Source organism: Centruroides vittatus, unplaced genomic scaffold (genome assembly GCF_030686945.1).
Source record: "Centruroides vittatus isolate TY-2023 unplaced genomic scaffold, ASM3068694v2 contig_8, whole genome shotgun sequence".
Classification (NCBI taxonomy): domain Eukaryota; kingdom Metazoa; phylum Arthropoda; class Arachnida; order Scorpiones; family Buthidae; genus Centruroides; species Centruroides vittatus.
The window spans coordinates 460,812-481,547 of NW_027122517.1; the positions used below are offsets into that span (position 1 = coordinate 460,812).

General features: G+C 34.2%; 1 protein-coding gene across 1 annotated transcript in view; it reads right to left on the bottom strand.

Moving 5' to 3' along the window:
- LOC136981990 (fat-like cadherin-related tumor suppressor homolog) overlaps positions 1 to 20,736 on the bottom strand; it is a 461,240-nt gene that overhangs the window by 225,478 nt on the left and 215,026 nt on the right. The window contains 2 exon segments of the mRNA XM_067278416.1: positions 8,141 to 8,164; positions 16,289 to 16,510. Of these exon segments, the coding sequence (XP_067134517.1) occupies positions 8,141 to 8,164; positions 16,289 to 16,510 (246 nt within the window).

The following is a 20,736-nucleotide window of genomic DNA, read 5'->3' on the forward strand; positions in this document are numbered from 1 at the left end:
TGGCCAAACGATAAGTATTCATATGGTTGCATGAGTTTGTGTATTGCAGATTCTAATGCCCTGGTGGGGATCTGGCCTTATTTAGGAAGGTGGCTCCTTGTGGTTTTGGCAAAGGCGAACAGCCTTGGCACATTGGGGATGCCACCACCGCCCTATGCAAGCCCCACTCCCTAGCTAACCTGGTTTGTGCAAAACGTTTCACACAGGCTTGCAACCTTTGGAGGTATCCATCGTCGATGCTTTCACAGTCCATGTCACTAATGTATCCTAGCATCATAGAAGTCTTCTTCATTAGCACAAGAGACTTGCTTTTGTCTGCTCTGAAAATAACAATGTTTTGTTCCCTTAGCCATTTCCTGGATGTATGTATAAGTTTCCAGAACCCGTCATCATGCTTCTGATTATTGTTTTCACATATCTTGATTACAACCTTCCACCTGTAATATTCCTTGTGGATGTCTGGGAGCCCGGTGATGAGATGTTCCACGTCGGACATTACTTTTTCTGGTTGTATGACAAGATCCCCAGGTGCATACATGGGTCTGTGTGTTAGTGCACGAATAAGGTATGGTGGGGAAAATGTTGTCCCAGAATACCAGCGAGAGGTTATGTAATGACATTCTGGGCTTCTGTTTACCAATAATCCACGCCAATTTTTTCTGATATCGTACGGAAAGGTTTCTTTGTAAAATTTCTTCATACACTGCCACCTTCCTGTTGAGTTCATGTAACAAAGCTGGATTTTGCACATGCATAATATTGTGAGCCGCAGGAGAGGTCGGAGGAAGTCGGACTGCTCCTTCCGGCAACAGGTGGTTGACCTACTCACTTGTCAAGGATGGCTGTTAAGTTTTGTTACACGTTTCATGAGTGCAGGAGGTCAATGGAGCCGACAGTCAAGTAAAGACACCATTTTAACAACGAAACAATATTTATTAAAATCAATGAAAAATTTAATTACAATTCTAAGTTCTCTAAGCTACAATTCTCAATTCTAACAATTCTAACTCTCAATTACGCGTAGGGGGAGTCGAGAGAGAGTTACAATAATCAGTGATCATACCTCTTTGAATTTTTGGAGGGAACCTTCGACATGATTCCGGAATAAGGCACTTGATATCCACAAGGCACTAGGTCAATTATTTGTGACTGCGATGAATAATTATTTTGCAGATTGTCCGCAACACGTTCGACTGGCAGATAAAAAAGGAACTCCCCTGAGTGGGGGAAGATACAGTTTGTTTAGATTCACCGTGGAAACTATATCATGAGATCGTTGTCGGGACGGAAGAAAATGATGAATTCAGATGGTAAGTGTAAATTTTACGATGTTACAGCGTGAGATCGGTTGCCTTAATAGGAAGAATTATAAAATCTCCCATAAATTCTGTTGTCCGCTTGCCAAAATCGTAAGAATAATTTAATTTGGAAAAACTAGCTAAAATTCAGATTTCACAATATTCTGCAGGTTAATCAAGTTATTCAGTTTAGAGAAAACTGATTTTTTGACTGATCTTATTGCCTTTTTTAAGCATAATGTACAAAGCTTTGGTAGTAGCGAATCACATCCAATCGGAAGTCGAATTCAATATATAGATATAGGAAATACCTTTTTGTTCCTGCACTCCAGAAGAAATTCTACAAAACAAATATAGTGGAACCTCACAAGCATAATTCGTTCCAGATTGTTACTCATAAAGCAAAACACTCATTAAGCAAAACAATTTTTCCCATATAAATTAATGTAAAATACAATAATATGTTCCATGCCAAAAAAATACTCAAATATTTTATGTATAAGATTTATTCAAAGAAAATTATTCAATATACATTTGTTAAGGAGCATGAATCGTCTTCATCTTTTCTTCTAGCACAGAATGAACAAACCTGGAATGCAAATTCATTTACAGGAAACAGAAAACAAAAAAAAAATCGAAATACAGTAATTTCTAATATTTAATTATAGCCTTTACATAGCCATTTGGCATGTTTTTTATATAACAGGCTGTAGTTGTTGATGTTTATATGTAATATAAACACAGCACAGAACACAAGTTTGGAAAAATGTGTGATCACAAGTGACATTAAGATGTTAGCAGAACAAGTGCAAAACACAGACTGACGCAGCATGCGGACAATCTGGGACTCCCTCTCTCCTCATCACTCATTATGCGAAACATTGCTCATTAAGCAAGTCATTTCTTTTAAAATTTGCTTTGCTTGTTATGCAAATTACTCATTATGAGAGGCGCTCGTTAAGCCTTTGCTTAATGAGCACCTTCCATTGTACTGCCTAAAAACTCATTAAAATGACACAATGGAATTAATGAGAAAGAAATATAATGCATGGCACTACAGGTCATTAAATATTATGTATGATATCAAATCTAAAGACACGCCCTACTTTCAAAGATACTAAAACCGAAAACAATGTATCTTACATTCAAGTAGATATACTATATTTACTTTAGACACAAGTAAGGCATATCTCACATTTAAACCCTCCTATTATGTATTTTGGATATGTTTTTCTATGCATTGCAAAAAGTTTAAAAAATTTGGGCTCAATCTCCCAATAAAAACACAAATGACTTTGCATAATATATTATGTAATGACAGACAATTTATCCACATTAGAAAAACTGCAAAATTATCTGGTTCCCCTACTGCATCAGAACAATTATATAAAGATAAATTACACTGGGGCCACATAAGGTGACATTTGTAACAACAGATATACCACAGAACTAACTAGAAAAGGTAATAGAGCATCTTGTAAGTTAATCAAGCTCAAAAGTTGGATGTCATGCTGATCTTTTTACTAAAATAATAAAGAAACGTTCACAAAAATGCGTCACAATAAAATGTTATTTTAAATGTATTTAACACCATTTTGTGAAAGTTTCTTTATTATTTTAGTAAAAGAGCATAAATTTATACCAGCTTAGAATGAGACTGCCCTATTAGCACAATGTATAAATTTCAAAATCATTTTTATCTGGGAGGCTTTGTTCATTGAAAAACTGGAACCATGAAATAAACCCACATTAGAACTCCCAAAAGTATGAATCATACTATTCAAATCTATAAAGAATTAATTTGCAATAAAGCCCACCACTTCTTAAATTTAATTCATTTTAAACACAATAAGTAAACTAGCTACTGGAAAATAAACTATTAAAAAACAAAAACCTTAAATTTCCAGCAATAAAAAACATTTAATAATAACGTTTTCGACTGTTTTAAACAGCCATCATCAGTTAAAACGAACTTAAACAAAAGAATGCAGAAAAAAGAACTCAAGCAATACAAATATTTAAAAATTCAAAAAAATTCCAAAGCAAAAACGCCGTCGTATATTAGAAACTAACAAACAGCGCATGCGCTAAATATCGTAGTAAGAATAAAAATAAAAATAAAAATAAAATAACAAAAAATACTGCCGCAAAAATATTTCTATTACAAGAAAGAACGTTATGCATTTCGGTAAAATGACTTCCAAGCCGTGGATAAACCGTCTGCGTCTCTATGGTTAATGCAACCCGTGTTAACGTGGGCTTTGTAAATTTCAAGCTTTTCTAGATGTTTCAGCATTTGTTTGTTGGTTGTGGCCCTAATAATAGACGCTTTGTCCCAATGAAATTCTACAAAGCCCACGTTAACACGGGTTGCATTAACCATAGAGACGCAGACGGTTTATCCACGGCTTGGAAGTCGTTTTACCGAAATGCATAACGTTCTTTCTTGTAATAGAAATATTTTTGCGGCAGTATTTTTTGTTATTTTATTTTTATTTTTATTTTTATTCTTACTACGATATTTAGCGCATGCGCTGTTTGTTAGTTTCTAATATACGACGGCGTTTTTGCTTTGGAATTTTTTTGAATTTTAAATATTTATATTGCTTGAGTTCTTTTTTCTGCATTCTTTTGTTTAAGTTCGTTTTAACTGATGATGGCTGTTTAAAACAGTCAAAAACGTTATTATTAAATGTTTTTTATTGCTGGAAATTTAAGGTTTTTGTTTTTTATTAATTCATTTTGCTACAATAAAGTAGCTCTAGTAGCTGCATCGTTATCTTTCTATGCAGCAACCAATTCATCCTTGTGTTTGAATTCAATAATGATTTCAAGCTCTTCAAATTTAGCAATTTTGTTCCAACTAGAATGAGTTAATGTTAAAATGTGAAAAATTTATATTAGCATTATAGTGTGGTGATACGCCATCATTTTGTATATGTATTTCCTTAGTGTTAAGCCTAATATTAAGTTTCATTACGCCTTTGTTCTAGATCACTTCTTCAATCTTTCTAACCGTCTTTTCTTCCTGCTGGTGGGGACACATATTTGTGGAATTACACAAAGGAAAACAACATGTGTGGTAAAAACCCTGAGGTGAATTGGGGGTGAATACGATTCATTCTCAAGCCAGCATTGAGAAGAGTGGACGAGAAAGGAAAAAGGTCCATGTCATCATCACTGAACGAGACAGAGAGTGCTGAGATCTGCTGTAAGGACAGGAACAAAATAGAAGCGGACAAAAAATCAAAACTTTGGTAAATACTGAAGAATCATCAGATCGGAGAAAGCAAAAGGGATGGCCGAAGGCAAATTCGGTGCAAGCCTCCATTTCGACAAGAGCAAAAAACAGACAAACAGAAAATCCCGGATACCCCACTAGCAAATCTTTCTTTGACTCTTATTCTTTTTTCTCATCTTTTCCTTCTACAGTGGAACCTTGGTATACATCTGCTTTAGAATACGTCCAATTTGGAATACGTCCTGTTTGGACGAAACAAATTTTGCTCGATATACGACTTAATTCAATTATACACGCCATCTACGAACAAGTAGCACTATCGGTGTACTAGACCAGACTAGATGTTCGCAGTCCCACGGTTTATAGCTTTGTTAAATTTCTTCTGATTTTAATTTGTAAGTAAAATTTTATTATTTTTATTAATCATGAATTGCAAAAAGGCAAATGAAAAGCAACAGAAAACTAAAAAAATTACTAGAATCACAATGGAACTGAAAAAAGAGACTGTTGAGAGATATGAAGGTTCAAGATGGGTGTTCAAGATTTAACTGTTGCCTACCGTATTCCAAGAATGACGATATCGACAATCGTGAAAAATAAAGACATTATTAAATCTGCTAACATTGAGAAAGGGGTTTAATCAATTTCTAAACAGATTATTAGGATTAAGGAGAGTTTGATTTGATCTGATTTTGATTTAATGATTTAAATAATATAATACAATATAATATAATAACTTTAAAAATCTACAATAACATTTATTTTTTTATTAATGTGCTCAAACAGTGTTTAAATTATTTTACAACTCCATTAATATATCATATCAACAGGGTTTTTTTACATTAGAACAAATTAATCATTTTTACATTACTTCTTATGAGAAAGGTTGGTTTGGTATAGTTTGGTATATGTCCTATTCGGTATAAGTCCAAACATTAGGAATGGATTAAGGTCATATACCAAAGTTCCACTGTATATTTTCTTTTAGATCATAAGTTAGTTTAAGTTAGTTGTAATATTTCGGGATAAGATACAAACAAAGTACATTGTCGCGATATTGTATCACTCTCTGCGATTTGTACAAAGTTTTTTTTCACCCAGTTATTGTATGTATTGAAGTAATATAGTTGGGATTCCAAAGAACTTATTGTATGAAGATCCACACAAACAATTAATAAAATATTATTTTATTACATAATTACGACTTTCTTGTGCCTGTGACCGGTGTGAAAATAATTAATTCAACTTAACGAACGTTCTCTGGACGCCTTCCGTGTCCTTCTTCAGGTTAAAACTGCTGGATTCTATTTTTTAAAAAATGCCGTTCCGAACTTTTAAGAACAAATTTGAATGATGATAGTTCGAATGCGTAATGACCATCGCGCATGCGCTATATCTGTCATGTTCTGTGTTGTTCTGTATCGTATTCTTTTTTAATCTTGGTATTCTTTTTTATCTTGGGGTCATATGACTTCATGTGTCATCGGACCCAAATAAATCTTCAGGATTCTTCTTGTAATAAAGCTTGCCAAGCAAGCAAAAGAGCTATCTCCTCGCGTGAATTAATGCATGTCGTTTTATTTTGTGCTTTATGTATCTCTATCGTTTCCAGCAATTTAAGGTGTTCTATCTGGGTTGTTTTGGTTATTAGCGTGGCTCTCGCTAAGTCCACATTAATGCCCGGTTCAGAAGCGTACACTGCGAGTGACATGGCAGCTCTGTTGTATCTTATATCCGCCTTGTGCTCTTTAACTCTGACTTCCATAGAGCGTTTCGTTGATCCTATGTAGATCAGATCCCTATTAAATCTCTCGTCCTTTATCGGGATTTGGTATACGCCCGCCATTCTATTCGGGTCAGATGGGTCCTTTCCATTACGTAACAAACTGTATATAGTTGGGCCTCTCCTGTAAGCAACAGTGACCTTACGTCTCCTGGCGATAGACTCGTATATGAATTTCAAGGTCGGGTTGTATGTGAGGGGTATTCTCTCCACCTCCGTACCTTGGTTGTTGCCTTGTACCATTGTAGGTGTGCTTTGGCTCATTCGTGTTTTTTGGCATTCCGACATTCTTGGAATAATGTTGCGGTAGCCATGTATATCCACAATCTTCTCAATGTGGTTCGACTCTTTCCTAAGTGCTTGTTGAGTGGATGAGTGCGTGTATGCACTCATCCACTGACTGTCTGACCTGTCTGACCAACGATCTAAATGCTGCTATTTTGTATTGGATCGGGTCGCACAAGTCACTCAGGATGTAAGTGGGGCTTGCACATTGTTTGCGATACACCAAGGTATGGATGCTGTGTGAGTCAATCCTGATATCCACATCCAAAAAATGTACATTGGCATCGCTGTGTTGCTCAACTTCAATTGACAGGCCATATGTGTTATCATCCATCTTTTCTACGAATTGTGCCAAGTTCGGTGTTGTTTTCCATACAATGATGACGTCATCCACGTAACGTCTGTGTAGTAGGATATCGTTCATGAATCCTGGGAGTGTTTTGGATTTGAAATGTCTCACCACTAACTCACACAAGTCCCCAAACAATGGACTGCCCATCAGGACACCCCGCGATTGTGTGTATGTTATATTTTTAAATTGAAACACCGACCCGTAACATATGAGGTGCGCTAACTCCAACACATTCTGGTAGAGGGCTGTGTCATTTACTTTCGTAAACAGGAAGTCTCGAAGTGCGCAAAAGCACGGTTGTATCTTGATGGAACGATACAACGATTTAAAATCCAATTTATTATTTTATTACCAACAACTTCATTTTGTATTGTTCATCTGCTTCATCACCAAAATAAAATATGTTCTTTTGTTTTTCACCTAACAAAGACATTTTTGTAAATATTGAAAGTACTTGAGTGAGCATTTCTTTTTGTTATTAAATGCAGTTAATGCTGAAGAAACAGAAATTTTAGTAATATTTACTTTTAAAAAAACATATTGACACAAATATAACAGAAATTCAAGTTGCAAATGAGGTCAGGCAAGCTATGCAAATGACAGTTGCAAATATGAACACCCATGCATTTTCGTACAATGTATACTGTATACAAATGCTTTTCTTTTAAGGCTTCTCAGAGACCAGCAATTTTTTTCTCAAAAAATATTTATGCAGTGTCAAAAGTGTCAAATGAATGTCATCCAAGTTGAAAAATTAGAAATATAAGAATTTTCAGACAACAAAAGTCTAAATGTAAGAAAAGTTTAAAAATACATACTATGATCTCTGTGAAACACCATGCTAGCAACAAACATATTTAAAAAATTATTTTTTATCTGTGTAATTTTTTGTAATCTCTACAATTCAAAATGTTTTATATGCCTTTAGTATTGCTCCAAATTTTTAAAAATAATTTTTCAAATATGTATGTTCTACACCTTCTATTTTGGAATTTTGTTAGATAAAAACCTGAAGCAGACTGTGGGTACAATCAAAAACGTTTGTTTTCATTAAAATTTATGTTACTGGAGTTCGAAGGTTCTTGATTATGTGTGATTTATTCCAGTAACTTGGTAAGAAAATTGTTTAATATAAAATTATAATTAAACATAATTTAAATTAATAAAGCAGAAAAACTCACATGGTCCATTGTTATTTGCAGGAGCTAAAAAAAAAGCAATTCAAAAATATGTCAGCAAAATTTTAATAACAGAATAATAATGATAAATAATAATAATAACAATAATAATAACTCTCCCGTGGTCACCACCTGATCATAATCAGAGAGCCCAGTAATCTTACTGAACCATAGAGCAATGCAGGCTAAAGCACAAGCTCCTTGTAGGGACACCAGTGACCACATGCCAGTAAGGTCTATGGGAGAAATAAAGCTAAGAGTGACCACACCCACATTCTGGGGAGATATTTATCATGGCAGTAACCAGATCTAAATATGATACCGGCTCGGATGTTGCACGGAGTTAACAAGGTCCGCGTTCGTGGGTTAGGCAGAGGCTCACGTTCGAAAAATAGGCCACAGTCTCCCTTGGTTACAGGTGGCGAAAGCAGAGCTGGCCAAAGCATGGCTACTGCAATGCCCTCAACAGATGTGAGGAACCAAGCTGGAGTTGGTGTTTCTGTGGCAATGCATCCACAGACCAAAGGCTGGAAAACCATGCCAACAGATGAAATCAACAATAGAAATGAACGAATTTATCATCCGTACTTACTACACCATCACAAAACTCGAAACAAACATGACAGCATACAGACAACAACTACACCATAGATTCACACAACAATATCCTCATCTCACTGTCACTGAACAAAGGGTTGTTGATCAAAAAAGAACAATTATACACAACAACCTTATTCTACAAACAACACTTGAACTTACCAAACAACAGGTTGCTGATCAAATACATCAACAGACAGAAACATCTAACATTAATGAAGATCACGTAACCTGTCAGGATAATCCAGCAACAAGCATTGATTACAGTACACACACAACAACTATTGATACTACAGACACTTCCTCATCCACCACTGATAACACAGCCATAGATTTAGTTAATACATGCTCACTTATATTTCAGGAAACACTCACTAAATATACAGGCACAGATCCCACACAAAGACCACGAATACCAAAAATCAACACATCAAAGGTAGTAGGAAAAAGCACTATGTAAACACTCTCTTACAACCACACTACATTCATTCAATTTCTACACTCTCAGACATTCATACATTAGTTTATGCTGGGGCAGTCACAGTAGTGACACACCATAGACTGTGAATACAATCGCAGACAGATATACACAAAACACAGTTCTAACGCAAGTGTGCCTGGCAGAGAAGACTAGTAACACAAATAAACGACATTAGACAGAAATTAGGCAGGCTGACACAATACACTAAAAACAACATAACACCGAAATTAAAGAAACAACTCAAAAACATTTTCAAGAAAATCAAAACACACACAAAACATGAACATCACAACATACACATTACAGAATACATCGACACACTAAAACAAAAACTCGCAGCCAAAGCACGTAGACTCAAACAATACAAAACATGTTCACTACAAAAACAACAAAATAAATTATTCACAAACAATGAAAAACGCTTCTACAGACAAATCAGTACCAAAACAACCACTAATACAAAGCACAGTGGCACACCAACAGAAGAAGAACTCACAACTTACTGGTCTTCTCTTTGGTCCAGTGCTGTTACACACAATGCTGATGCTGGCTGGATTCAGAAGGAGAACAAAAACTTGCATAACATACCAACTATGCCCTGTTCTGAAATAAACATACAAGACATCCACTACTCTGTTAACAGAACACACAACTGGAAGACACCTGGTGTAGACAACATTCACAATTTCTGGTACAAAAAGTTTACATCACTACACCAGGAATTAGCTAAACGCCTAACACACATCATCATCAATCCACAAGACATGCCAAAATTTCTTACTCGGGGCATCACTTACATGAAACCTAAAAACAACAATACCACAGACCCCACACAATACAGACCAATTACATGTCTTCCAACAAATTATTGACATCCTGTATCGCAAATAAAATATACAAACATGTCGAAGAACACGACATTCTTACGGAACAACAAAAAGATTGCCGTAAAAATCACAGGGGATGCAAAGAACAGTTACTCATAGATTCAGTCATTCTATGGCAAGCACACAAACAACACAGAAACATACACATGGCATATATAGACTACACAAAAGCATTCGACAGTGTACCACACAGTTGACTGCTACATATTCTACACATGTACAAAATACATCCATCACTCATTACATTCTTTCAAAACACTATGCAGCACTGGAGAACATCACTACATCTCAGGGTTAGTAACACTTCCATACAAACAAACCAAATATTCATTAGGAGAGGAATTTTTCAAGGAGATTCCTTGAGTCCTCTCTGGTTCTGCTTAGCCCTGAACCCATTATACAGCATGTTAAACAACACACAATATGGCTACAATATCAGACATGAAAAAACAACACAGTTTACACTGTCACATCTCATGTACATGGATGACATAAAACTTTATGCATCCACACAAAAACAACTTTATCAACTCCTACAAATCACACATTCATACACCAAGGACATACAAATGGAGTTTGGCCTAGACAAATGCAAAACACTTCACATAGAAAAAGGAATCCAGAAGAAAGAAGATTTTGCATTTGGAAATGGAGACATTATTGAATTCATGGAAGAGGGTGAGTTCTATAAGTGAAGCGTGCAATGCCATAAGGTTGTAAATGCCAAAAAACAAATTTTTCAGGAGAGATAAAAAACACTTTTTCTAATGAACAAACTTTAATCAAATGCTAGAAAAATTATTTTAACAATTTATAGTTTGGAATAAAACATTGGGTTTAATTTCAAACACCTACAAATAATAGTAAGGAAACAAAAAAAGTTTAAAAACAGGGTTAGAGCCATAACGTTGTAAATGCCAAAAACGATTGCAGTCATAAAATTAATGTTTCTACAGCCGAAAAACAGTTTTGAATACCAAAAACTTACATTTAAATTATTAAACACAATTTACAAATTCAATATCAATTTTAACATTAAAAACTGACAATAATCTATTAATGACTTGAACTGGGCTGTAATCTTTATCAATAAGGTATTAATTTAGTGTAATAAAAGTTAAAACGTATTTAAAAACTTCAAATTTGAAAGATTAATGAAAGTCCAAATATCATTTTGAAATATCAAATAATAAAGTGACAGGTTAACTATCAATAAACTGGCATTTAGTTATCTGGTTCTGCTAGCATCTCCTTAAAATAGGTTCGTGCTATTGGATTTAAAAATGGTATCATTTTACCAATGTCAGGTTTCTTCTTTTGAGGAATCCCAAAATGGGAGATGAGCGAGCAAGAGGAAGTGGAAGATTTTTGAAATCATCAATGCTAACTCCATCTTTCAGCACATTAAGCCCAGTGCACCATCTTGCTGCTTTACCTCCATCTTTAGCAATCATAACTTTACCAAAGTTATTTGATGAGAGTCTAATTTGGGATGCTGTTGAGATTCCCAGGTCTTTTGTATTCAAAAATGCGTGGGCAATCGATTTAAAGTCATGAAATTTCTCAAATACGATGCAAGTAAAAGGGTTTTTGGTCCCTGCGCTTTTAATGATGTCCACAAGATCCTTTAGTGTGTAGGCTTTGCATTTTTTCCTCCGTTTTTCAATTAGAGCAAAGTCTCGATCACAGCTGAGAAATGTGTGACCCTTTACAGGGTATTTATGTGTTATTTCTGAAAATACATTATTGGCCAATAACACCAGATACATGGCTATCACGTATTGATTTTTGTTTTGACCAACACAATTGTCTGTCCACAAAGTCAGCTTCTTTCGGTCACCAATAGCAGCCTCAGTAGTAATATAATGGTATATACAGGATGATATTTCCAAAGACCCTCTTCCTCCAAAATTCTCACTCCACAAACACATGCATCCTTTCTCTTTAATTGAATCGTGAATTCCAAGGTTGTAGCATGCCAATTGTTGAGCATAATACATTTCAGTGTGTGTTAATTGTGGTATATACATTTGCTGCTGCAAGTCAAAAGATATAACATACGAATCTGAGGTTTTAGCATTTTTTGTGTCATCAGACATGTCTTTTGTGGTTACTTCAGCTTTGTAATGATGTAATTCCAGTTCTGTTTTTGCTGATGCATCACCAGCTTTTATTCGTACATCAAGGCGGTCACAAGTTGAGCAAGTGTCCATGCGAAGTCTTTGAAAAGACAGATTGAATTTGGTCAGGAAAATTTCATTGTACCATTGTCGAGTAACTGGGGCTTTGCTCCCAGCATACTGTTGACAATATTTCTTAAGGAAGGCTCTATACATTCTGCTAACATTGAGATCAGGTGATAAGTACATTTTATCTGTACTTTTGGCTCGAGCATAATGACTTTCTTCACTTGGAAAACTCTTAATGTGCTCAATTATTTTTTCCGTCCACAACTGCTTTTCAGTACATTTTCGCTGGCCTCCTCTTTGATCAGTAGCATCCATTTTTCCTTCCAAAATCTTTTCTCTAATCAACTGAATTCTTCTTGCAGTAACCCCGAATGTATTACACAAAGTCTTAAGACAAACTCTTATTTCACTTCCACCGGGAAGAAGCAAATGATAACTGAAAGAGTGTTGCCTTCTACTTCCAGAAGGATGGTGGTACTTCCCATATCGTCTCCTTTTTATCATCTGGGGATGAACAAGTCTTTGAAGATAACTCTGTTGCTTATTGTAGTCAGCCAGTTCATAAAATTGTCGGAAGAGTTCCTGACGGTAAGCCAACGTTACGTTTTTGCAAGCGAAGGAACACTTGCATGTCACCTGTAACGTAAACAAAAAGTTTGACAAACTTGTTGGAAACAGTCATATACAAGTTGTTCACCCATGCATAGACACAATAACTATCCATATCTTGCAAATCTCAAATCTACGTCTATATTTTTGAAGTATTAAGTCTTTTACTTACCCCTGTTGGTGGATCCTTTCTCGGATTAACTTTCTGTGATATGGGAGAAATGTACTCTAAGCCACTATTTTTTTGTTTCTTTCGAATGTTCTTCTTCCATTTTTCTGCACATTTCTTTCTTCTTTTAGGTATTTCATACTTTAAGGAATTAATTTCACTCGTAAAAAACTCACTGCGTTACAAATTGTAATAACAAAATGATGTAAAAGTAAACCGTAACATTTTACGCGCCAAAAGTCACGTGGCTTGTGCTTTGGCGCTTAAAACGTTATGGCTTGCACATAACGTCATCTTCAAAATATAGCCACTCAGAGCGCCACAATCGCCACAATATTTTTTTGTAGGAAAAAACATTGCATTTAAAATTCATTTCTTCAATAAAACGAATTTTGAGAAAAATGGCATTTACAACCTTATGGCATTGCACGCTTCAAGTATTTTGGATTCCAACAGGCCAAACTAACAGAATATACACAAATAAAGCAAAGATTAATTAAATAATACCAAAGTAGGTTAAATACTATTCTCATAACAGAGTTAAATGCAAAACACACAGTTAAAGCAATAAACACGTATGTCATCCCAGTACTCACATATTCTTTTGGAGTTATACATTGGACTAACACAGATCTCGTGCAACTCCAAAGGAAAACAAGAACAACACTTACTAAGCAAAAACATCACCACTCTAAATCTGCCCCAGAAAGATTAACCCTTCCACGCAAAGATGGTGGACGTGGCCTGATTGGCATAATTAACCTTCATTACAAACAAATACAGTCACTGTGAGAGTTTTTCCACAGAAAACAAGAAACATCACAGTTACATAAAGCAGTAACTCTAGCAGACTCAAATAACACGCCATTAAACTTACACTCATGTCTTACGTACACAACACAACATATAAAAAGCATAGACACCATTAAGCAATCGTGCGCTCGAAAGGCACTCCATGGCAGGCATCCATATGACCTGGCCCAGGATTTTTTTGACAACACTGCATCAAACAGCTAGTTCGCTCTTTGGGGAGACAAAAGGATTCATGATTGCCATACAGGATTAAGTCATAAATAGTAAAAACTACAGAAAACACATACTGAAAGATACAACACTCGCAAATGACACATGCAGAAAATGTCACATCATGCCAGAAACTATACAATGCATTACTTGCTGTGCAAGCTATTGGCACAGACAGATTATTTACATAGACATAATCAAATAGCAAATATAATACACCAAGAGCTTGCAAACAAACACAAATTATTAGACATCCACAAACCATACTACAAATACATTCCACAGACAGTATTGGAAAACAGGGCCATAATCACAGATAAAACAATTTACCACAACAGACCAGACATCACACTCATTGACAAACACAATAAAATAACATACATTATAGACATATCTGTTCGAAACACACACAATACACAAAACAAATGCACTGAAAAAATTAGCAAGTACACAGAACTCACCCAGGAAATAAGGTATCTGTGGAGGATGGATAGGGTGCTTATTGTACCTGATGTTCTCTCCTCTACTGGTGTCATACCACACACACTACACAAAAGCCTGAGAACATTACAACTGAATAGAAATACAGTAGAGTGTCATTTATCCAAATCAATTGGAAACTGGGGTTGTTCGAATAACTTACTCTTTGGAAAACCGATTATGTACAAAAAAATATATTAACTTATCCCAAATTGAAATTTTTCTCTGTTGCATGTCGCTTCGTGTTGAATTTTCGTCGATTTTAAGCTAAGGAAAATTTTTATAATAATAATCGTGGCTATTGTATTATTAAAAATTATTTCTTTATTTTGTACAAACAAAATAAATATATTGAAAAATATAAAAACAAAAAAAAATTATACTTTAGAAGTTAATCTAGTATATGAAAAACAGCACCTTTAATCATCCAGCACAAATATTTACCAAATTAAGAACGTTTTCGATCGTTTTTAATAGTCATCCTCAGTTAAAATGCATGTTAACAAAAAGAACACTAAAATGGAACATAAGAAATTAAATACGAAAAATAATAAATGTGCATGCGCAAATACAAATAGATCGCGCATGACGACTATCCATATATATTATACAATAAATGAATAAAATTATATAACAAAATACGTGGCTGCATCCTTGTATATTATTATTGCTTATCATTATAAAATGATTTCCATGCGGTTGACAAAGAATCCGCATCCCTATGATTAATACATCCCGTTTTTTCTTGCACTTTATATATTTTTAACTTTTCTGGATGTTTGATTGTATGCCTACTGTTCGTCGGCTTGAAGATGGAAGCCTGGTCCCATAATATGTTAATGTCTTGTTGCTTGGCATATGATGCTAGAACCGTACTGTTTAGATTCTTATTAACCAAGTACTTGTGCTCTTTGATCCTTTGTTCTAAGCACCGTAAAATAGCTCCCACATAGATAATTTCTGAATCAAACCGTTGGTCCTTTATTGGTATGGAGTAAACCCCTGTTAAAGAGCACTTTACGACACTTAGAACAAAGGATCAAAGAGCACAAGTACTAGGTTTATAAGAATCTAGACAGTATGCTTCTAGCATCATACACCAAGCAACAAGACATTAACGTATTATGGGACTATGCTTCCATCATCAGGTCGACGAACAGTAGGCATACAATCAAACATCTAGAAAAGTTAAGAATCTATAAAGCGCAAGAAAAAACGGGATGTATTAATCATAGGGATGCGGATTCTTTGTCAACCGCATGGAAATCATTTTATAATGATAAGCAATAATAATATACAAGGATGCAGCCACGTATTTTGTTATATAATTTTATTCATTTATTGTATAATATATATGGATAGTCGTCATGCGCGATCTATTTTGTTAAATATTTGTGCTGGATAATTAAAGGTGCTGTTTTTTCATATTAATTCTAATTTCCAGTATAATTTAAAGTTTGTTTCTAATCTAGTATAAAAAACGTTCGATTCGGCATGACACAGTCCAACTGGAAAACTTTCGGTTGATTGGCTTTCGGATAAACGACGCTCTACTGTACATACATCACACTACAGAAGGCCACTATATTGAATACATGCCATATTGTTAGGAACAACATATTGTGTAATATTTAAATATCTTAATTTACTTCACAATTAACTAAAAATATAATACAATCAAGAAAAATATTATTAATGAAAATAAAATTATAATACCTGCATTAAAATCTAATTGAAAATCTTCAATGTTGCTGCCATCTACTAAACTATAAATAAGCTGTCTTCCTTCGGGATTGCTTGCAGAAATTGTAAAAATAGGCACTTTAGTAGATATATCTTCCTTTACACTTACATTATAAAAGTGTTTATTGAAAATAGGCATTGCACGATTAATAACTTTAACTGGTACAACAACATAATTACTAAGTGGAGGGTTACCTATTAAATATAAATTAATATTAAATTATCATTTAAGAATATTAATGTAAATTGTTATCATTATCTTAATAAAAATCAAGTAAATTTAATTAAGACGAAAACAAATATGCTATGTAATGGTTAGATAATGGAATGAAAATATGCTCAAAAATAGATATTAGCAAATGATTAATTACTGTCCAATATCAGACCCGATTTTTCATAAATTTTAAGGTGATTAAAATCTAATTTAAAATCTTCAATGTTGCTGACACACAAAAATGTGATTTTTGAATTTTTCAAAATACCAGTTTCTTTGTATAATTTTGTAAACTAATAACTATGCAAAAATGAAACACACAAAATGATGTAACCTATATTTAAAAAATTTTTGGCACAAAATTCAAATAAAACAAAAATAAAAAAATAATTTCACTGATTTAGAACAGGATGACAATTTGAAATTTTTTTAGAAATTTTGTTATCCTACATTATACTGCAAAATATTGTTGGTTCATTTGCAAATACAATATAATTAAAAACAATCAATAAGTATGCCCTTGAATGACAAGTTAAAGCATGCACAAAAATTACAAAAACAATTTTCCTGAGTTATCTAATACATTGAGAAATAAATATTAAAAAATGTATTAGAATTTATTGAACTAAATTTATTTTTTATTTTTTGGCACAAAATTTAAATTTCAAAATAATTTTTAAAAAATAGTATTTTAAATTATTTAAATAGAATAAAGCAAAAAAGTAACTTCTGAAATTTTTAGATACCCAAGTATACATCATACTACTATATGCTAAAAAAAGTAACTTTACTTTTTAGTGTAATGTGGTTAAAAAAGTCACTCTTAAATGTCAATGAAAGTGAAAATTTTAATCGACCATTTCAAAATTACAGAAAAATATATTTTATTTGAATTATCTGGCATGTTATCATATAAATATAATAATTAATAAAGTTAATATATTTTTATACACTGATAATCTCACATTACAATTAGGCAAAGGAAAACACTATCCTAAAACAAAGGTAAAAATGTTCATTCCTAGAACCATATTGACTAGACATTATATCATGTAATTACAATATGTTCACACTTTTAACAATGTTGTCATTAAAACTAAGCCTGTATGCATACATAAAAGCACTGACTTTGTTACAGAATGTTAAACATTTCTTGTATTCACACCTCTTTTTCTTTTCCAAGATTCTCTGCCATGACTCTCTCCTTACTTTTGTACACTCTCTCATGGAGATATCATATGCTTACAGAATAATTTATCTCAAGATCCTACATTCAGCCATCCTGCAAAGCCATTTGCCCTGAATGTTTTATTCAAGTGAATTCAATGAAGGATCCTTGTCAAGATTCATATAGTGCCTACCTGTTTAGTTGCTATCATAGTCCAGCCAATGCTTAATAGAATCTGCTGTGGTGGACATTTGAGCTGGGCCCTCAAGCTCTCCTGTATGTGCAATACAGTGGTCATTACAAAGAGCCTGCAATATCTTGTAGGGTTCTAGATAATGCTGAGTAAGTTTCAGGCCCAGTCAGCATTGCATTCACCTTATGGCCACAAACTGCCTTTGTGGTATCTCTCGGGTTCTTTCCATTTTCAATCCTATTGCTTTTCGTGACATTGTTATACCTTCCGAACATTATTGCGCACTGTTCCCTCAGAATGACTTATTCCTCCCAGTGTCAAAGTTGTGACATTTCCTGCAGAAGTAACTCAATCATCTCCGGATCATCTTTAAAATGTAGACAGACTCCAAATAGAAGTTAAAAAAAAGTCTCTCTAGTAGAATGACTCCATGTCATGTTAATGCATTGCTGGGCCAATCCAGGTGTTTAAACCATTCATTCAACTTGAGTACCAACAACTTAATCAATAATGGGATGAGCGCCATATTCAGTCTTTCAACTTGGCCATTTGCCCTTGGAATACTGATGTTTATTAAATGCCTGTAAATTCCTTCCTGTTTGCAATATTCCCCAAACACCTGAAAAGTAAAAGCACTATCCCAATCTGAAATGCTAACAGCAAAGGTTGCCAAAGAAAGCCATCTGCCTCTGTAGATGTCCAATCACTTCTACAACACTAGTTGTCCTTGCAGGGTAGATCCTAAGAAACTTAGTAAAGGTATCAACTAGGGTTTCTGAAACGGGATCCCGGCTGTTTTTTTACCCCGGGAAATATCCCGGGAAATTTTTCTTATCCCGGGAAATCCCGCAAATTTCTTAAAAATTCACTTTTTTCTTATTTTGTGTTAAGGTTGGGAAATTTTGCAAATAGAAATTATAATTAACTTATAAACTGTCAGAATACATTTGTATTTATTAATTTTAAACCTACTTATTAGTTTTTTAAATTTTTACTCGTTATGGCACGTCACTAATGGTCAATAATCAATATGTAGCTTATTTGTGGCAGGACTCTCAAAATTCTTTACCTGTAATATCTGTAATAATTGTGCTTATGTCGTCTTAATTTTCAAACATGCCCAGTAGCTTCAATAACTGCGTAACGCCAAGTTGTGCAAATTGGGCCAGGATACGAACAAAGTCTGTAAGTATGAAGTTTTTCTTCATAACCTGATTATTAAAGACAAACGAACTGCCGAATTATTGGGCTATGATGTTTCAATTAAAGCAGTTGAGTATGCAATTTCCCGCAAGCCTTAATAAATTTTTTCTACTTGTGAAAATTTCTAGTAGTTCAAAGGAAATTTTCAATATATATCTTACACAGCGTTATTAATATGATTTTGGAGGTTGCGGAACGTATTAAATTACTTTAAAAGACGAAAAATAATTATATCATTTGATTTCATGATAATTTGTATATGTTAAAAATAATTAATTTTGTCCCGGGATTTCCCGGGATCCCGGGAAACAGTTCACTTTTATCCCGGAATCCCGGGACAAGCAAAAGACCGGGAAACGAGAAACCCTAGTATCAACAATACCTACTATGTGCTTATACCTCTTCTTAGTGGCCAAAATGATCCACAAGATAGGTATCCAAAAGTAGACTGCCTTTCTCCAAAGAATTCAGGAATCCTTCTTGTTTGCCTTGTTTTCTCTTGGCCAAAATACATTTATACCATTCTGTATGACCTTAATCCTTGCATGCATATTGGTCATCTAATAGTCCTTAATCAACACAGCTTGTGTTTTGGCAACCAAGAAATATTCTCTCTCATGAGCATTCCAAATTATCTCAGACTGCATTGCTGCCAGAGTCAGTAATCATGAATATCAATCTACTTCATTAAACAACAGGTTATTCCAGATAGAGAAACTACTCAATTTTCCTTGCTGATTAAAGAACTCAGCAAATCACTTGGATTTATAGCTTGAACCTTTTTCGACCATGCTGTAAAGAGTTGAGTCTGAATTTTACTTTATTTTCGGGGTTTTTATTTACTTCTCATTATTATTTTTTTTAGGGACGTTTTATTTTGTTAAAAGACAAAAGCTCTACACCCAACCTAGAAAAACAACTAAATTTTAAAAAAAAACTCTTACCATAACTGACACCTGTGTCACCAATCTACCATGGCATCTTGGATTGAGTGATTTCCAAATAGGAAATAAAAAATAATCCCTTAATCCCAATTGTAACTGATTCTAAAAATCAAAATTATATTATTGAAAAGATTGGTAAAGGCAAAACTGTTTGAAAGATTGCATAAGAAAAATAACAATTATGTTATACTAAGTATTTAAATGAGTTGGAGTGGCACAGCTGGTTGTTACATCATGTGTTGGGGCTTTTATACTCCTGGTTTGACCAGGGAGTATAAAAGCCCTGACAAGACTGAAGAACTGTTCCCTCAGAATGCAAGTGCATTCTGAGGGAACAGTTAGTGAGGGCAAAGGAAAGCTATTGTTAGTGAGAAGTGAAGTTCTTAAGCAAGTGCAATTGGCAAATAAGGATTTTCAGACATTTTTCTTGGTGTAACAGTTATGCTGGTATAGACTGTAAGGCTTTTTGTAACTTGTAAATAGTCCAGTTTGTATTAGGCCAGGAACACACATGCATAAAATTGTGTGGCAGAAAACTGAATCAGAAATCAGCTTTTGGTTCAGTTTCTGTTTTACACTTTTATGCCAGAACACACATACATAAAAATTCTGGCCGAATAGGAAACACCACTGCCACTAACAGTGCTAATTTTATTAAATTTTTCCTCTCATATATCTATCCCTTTGTACCTTCCAGTT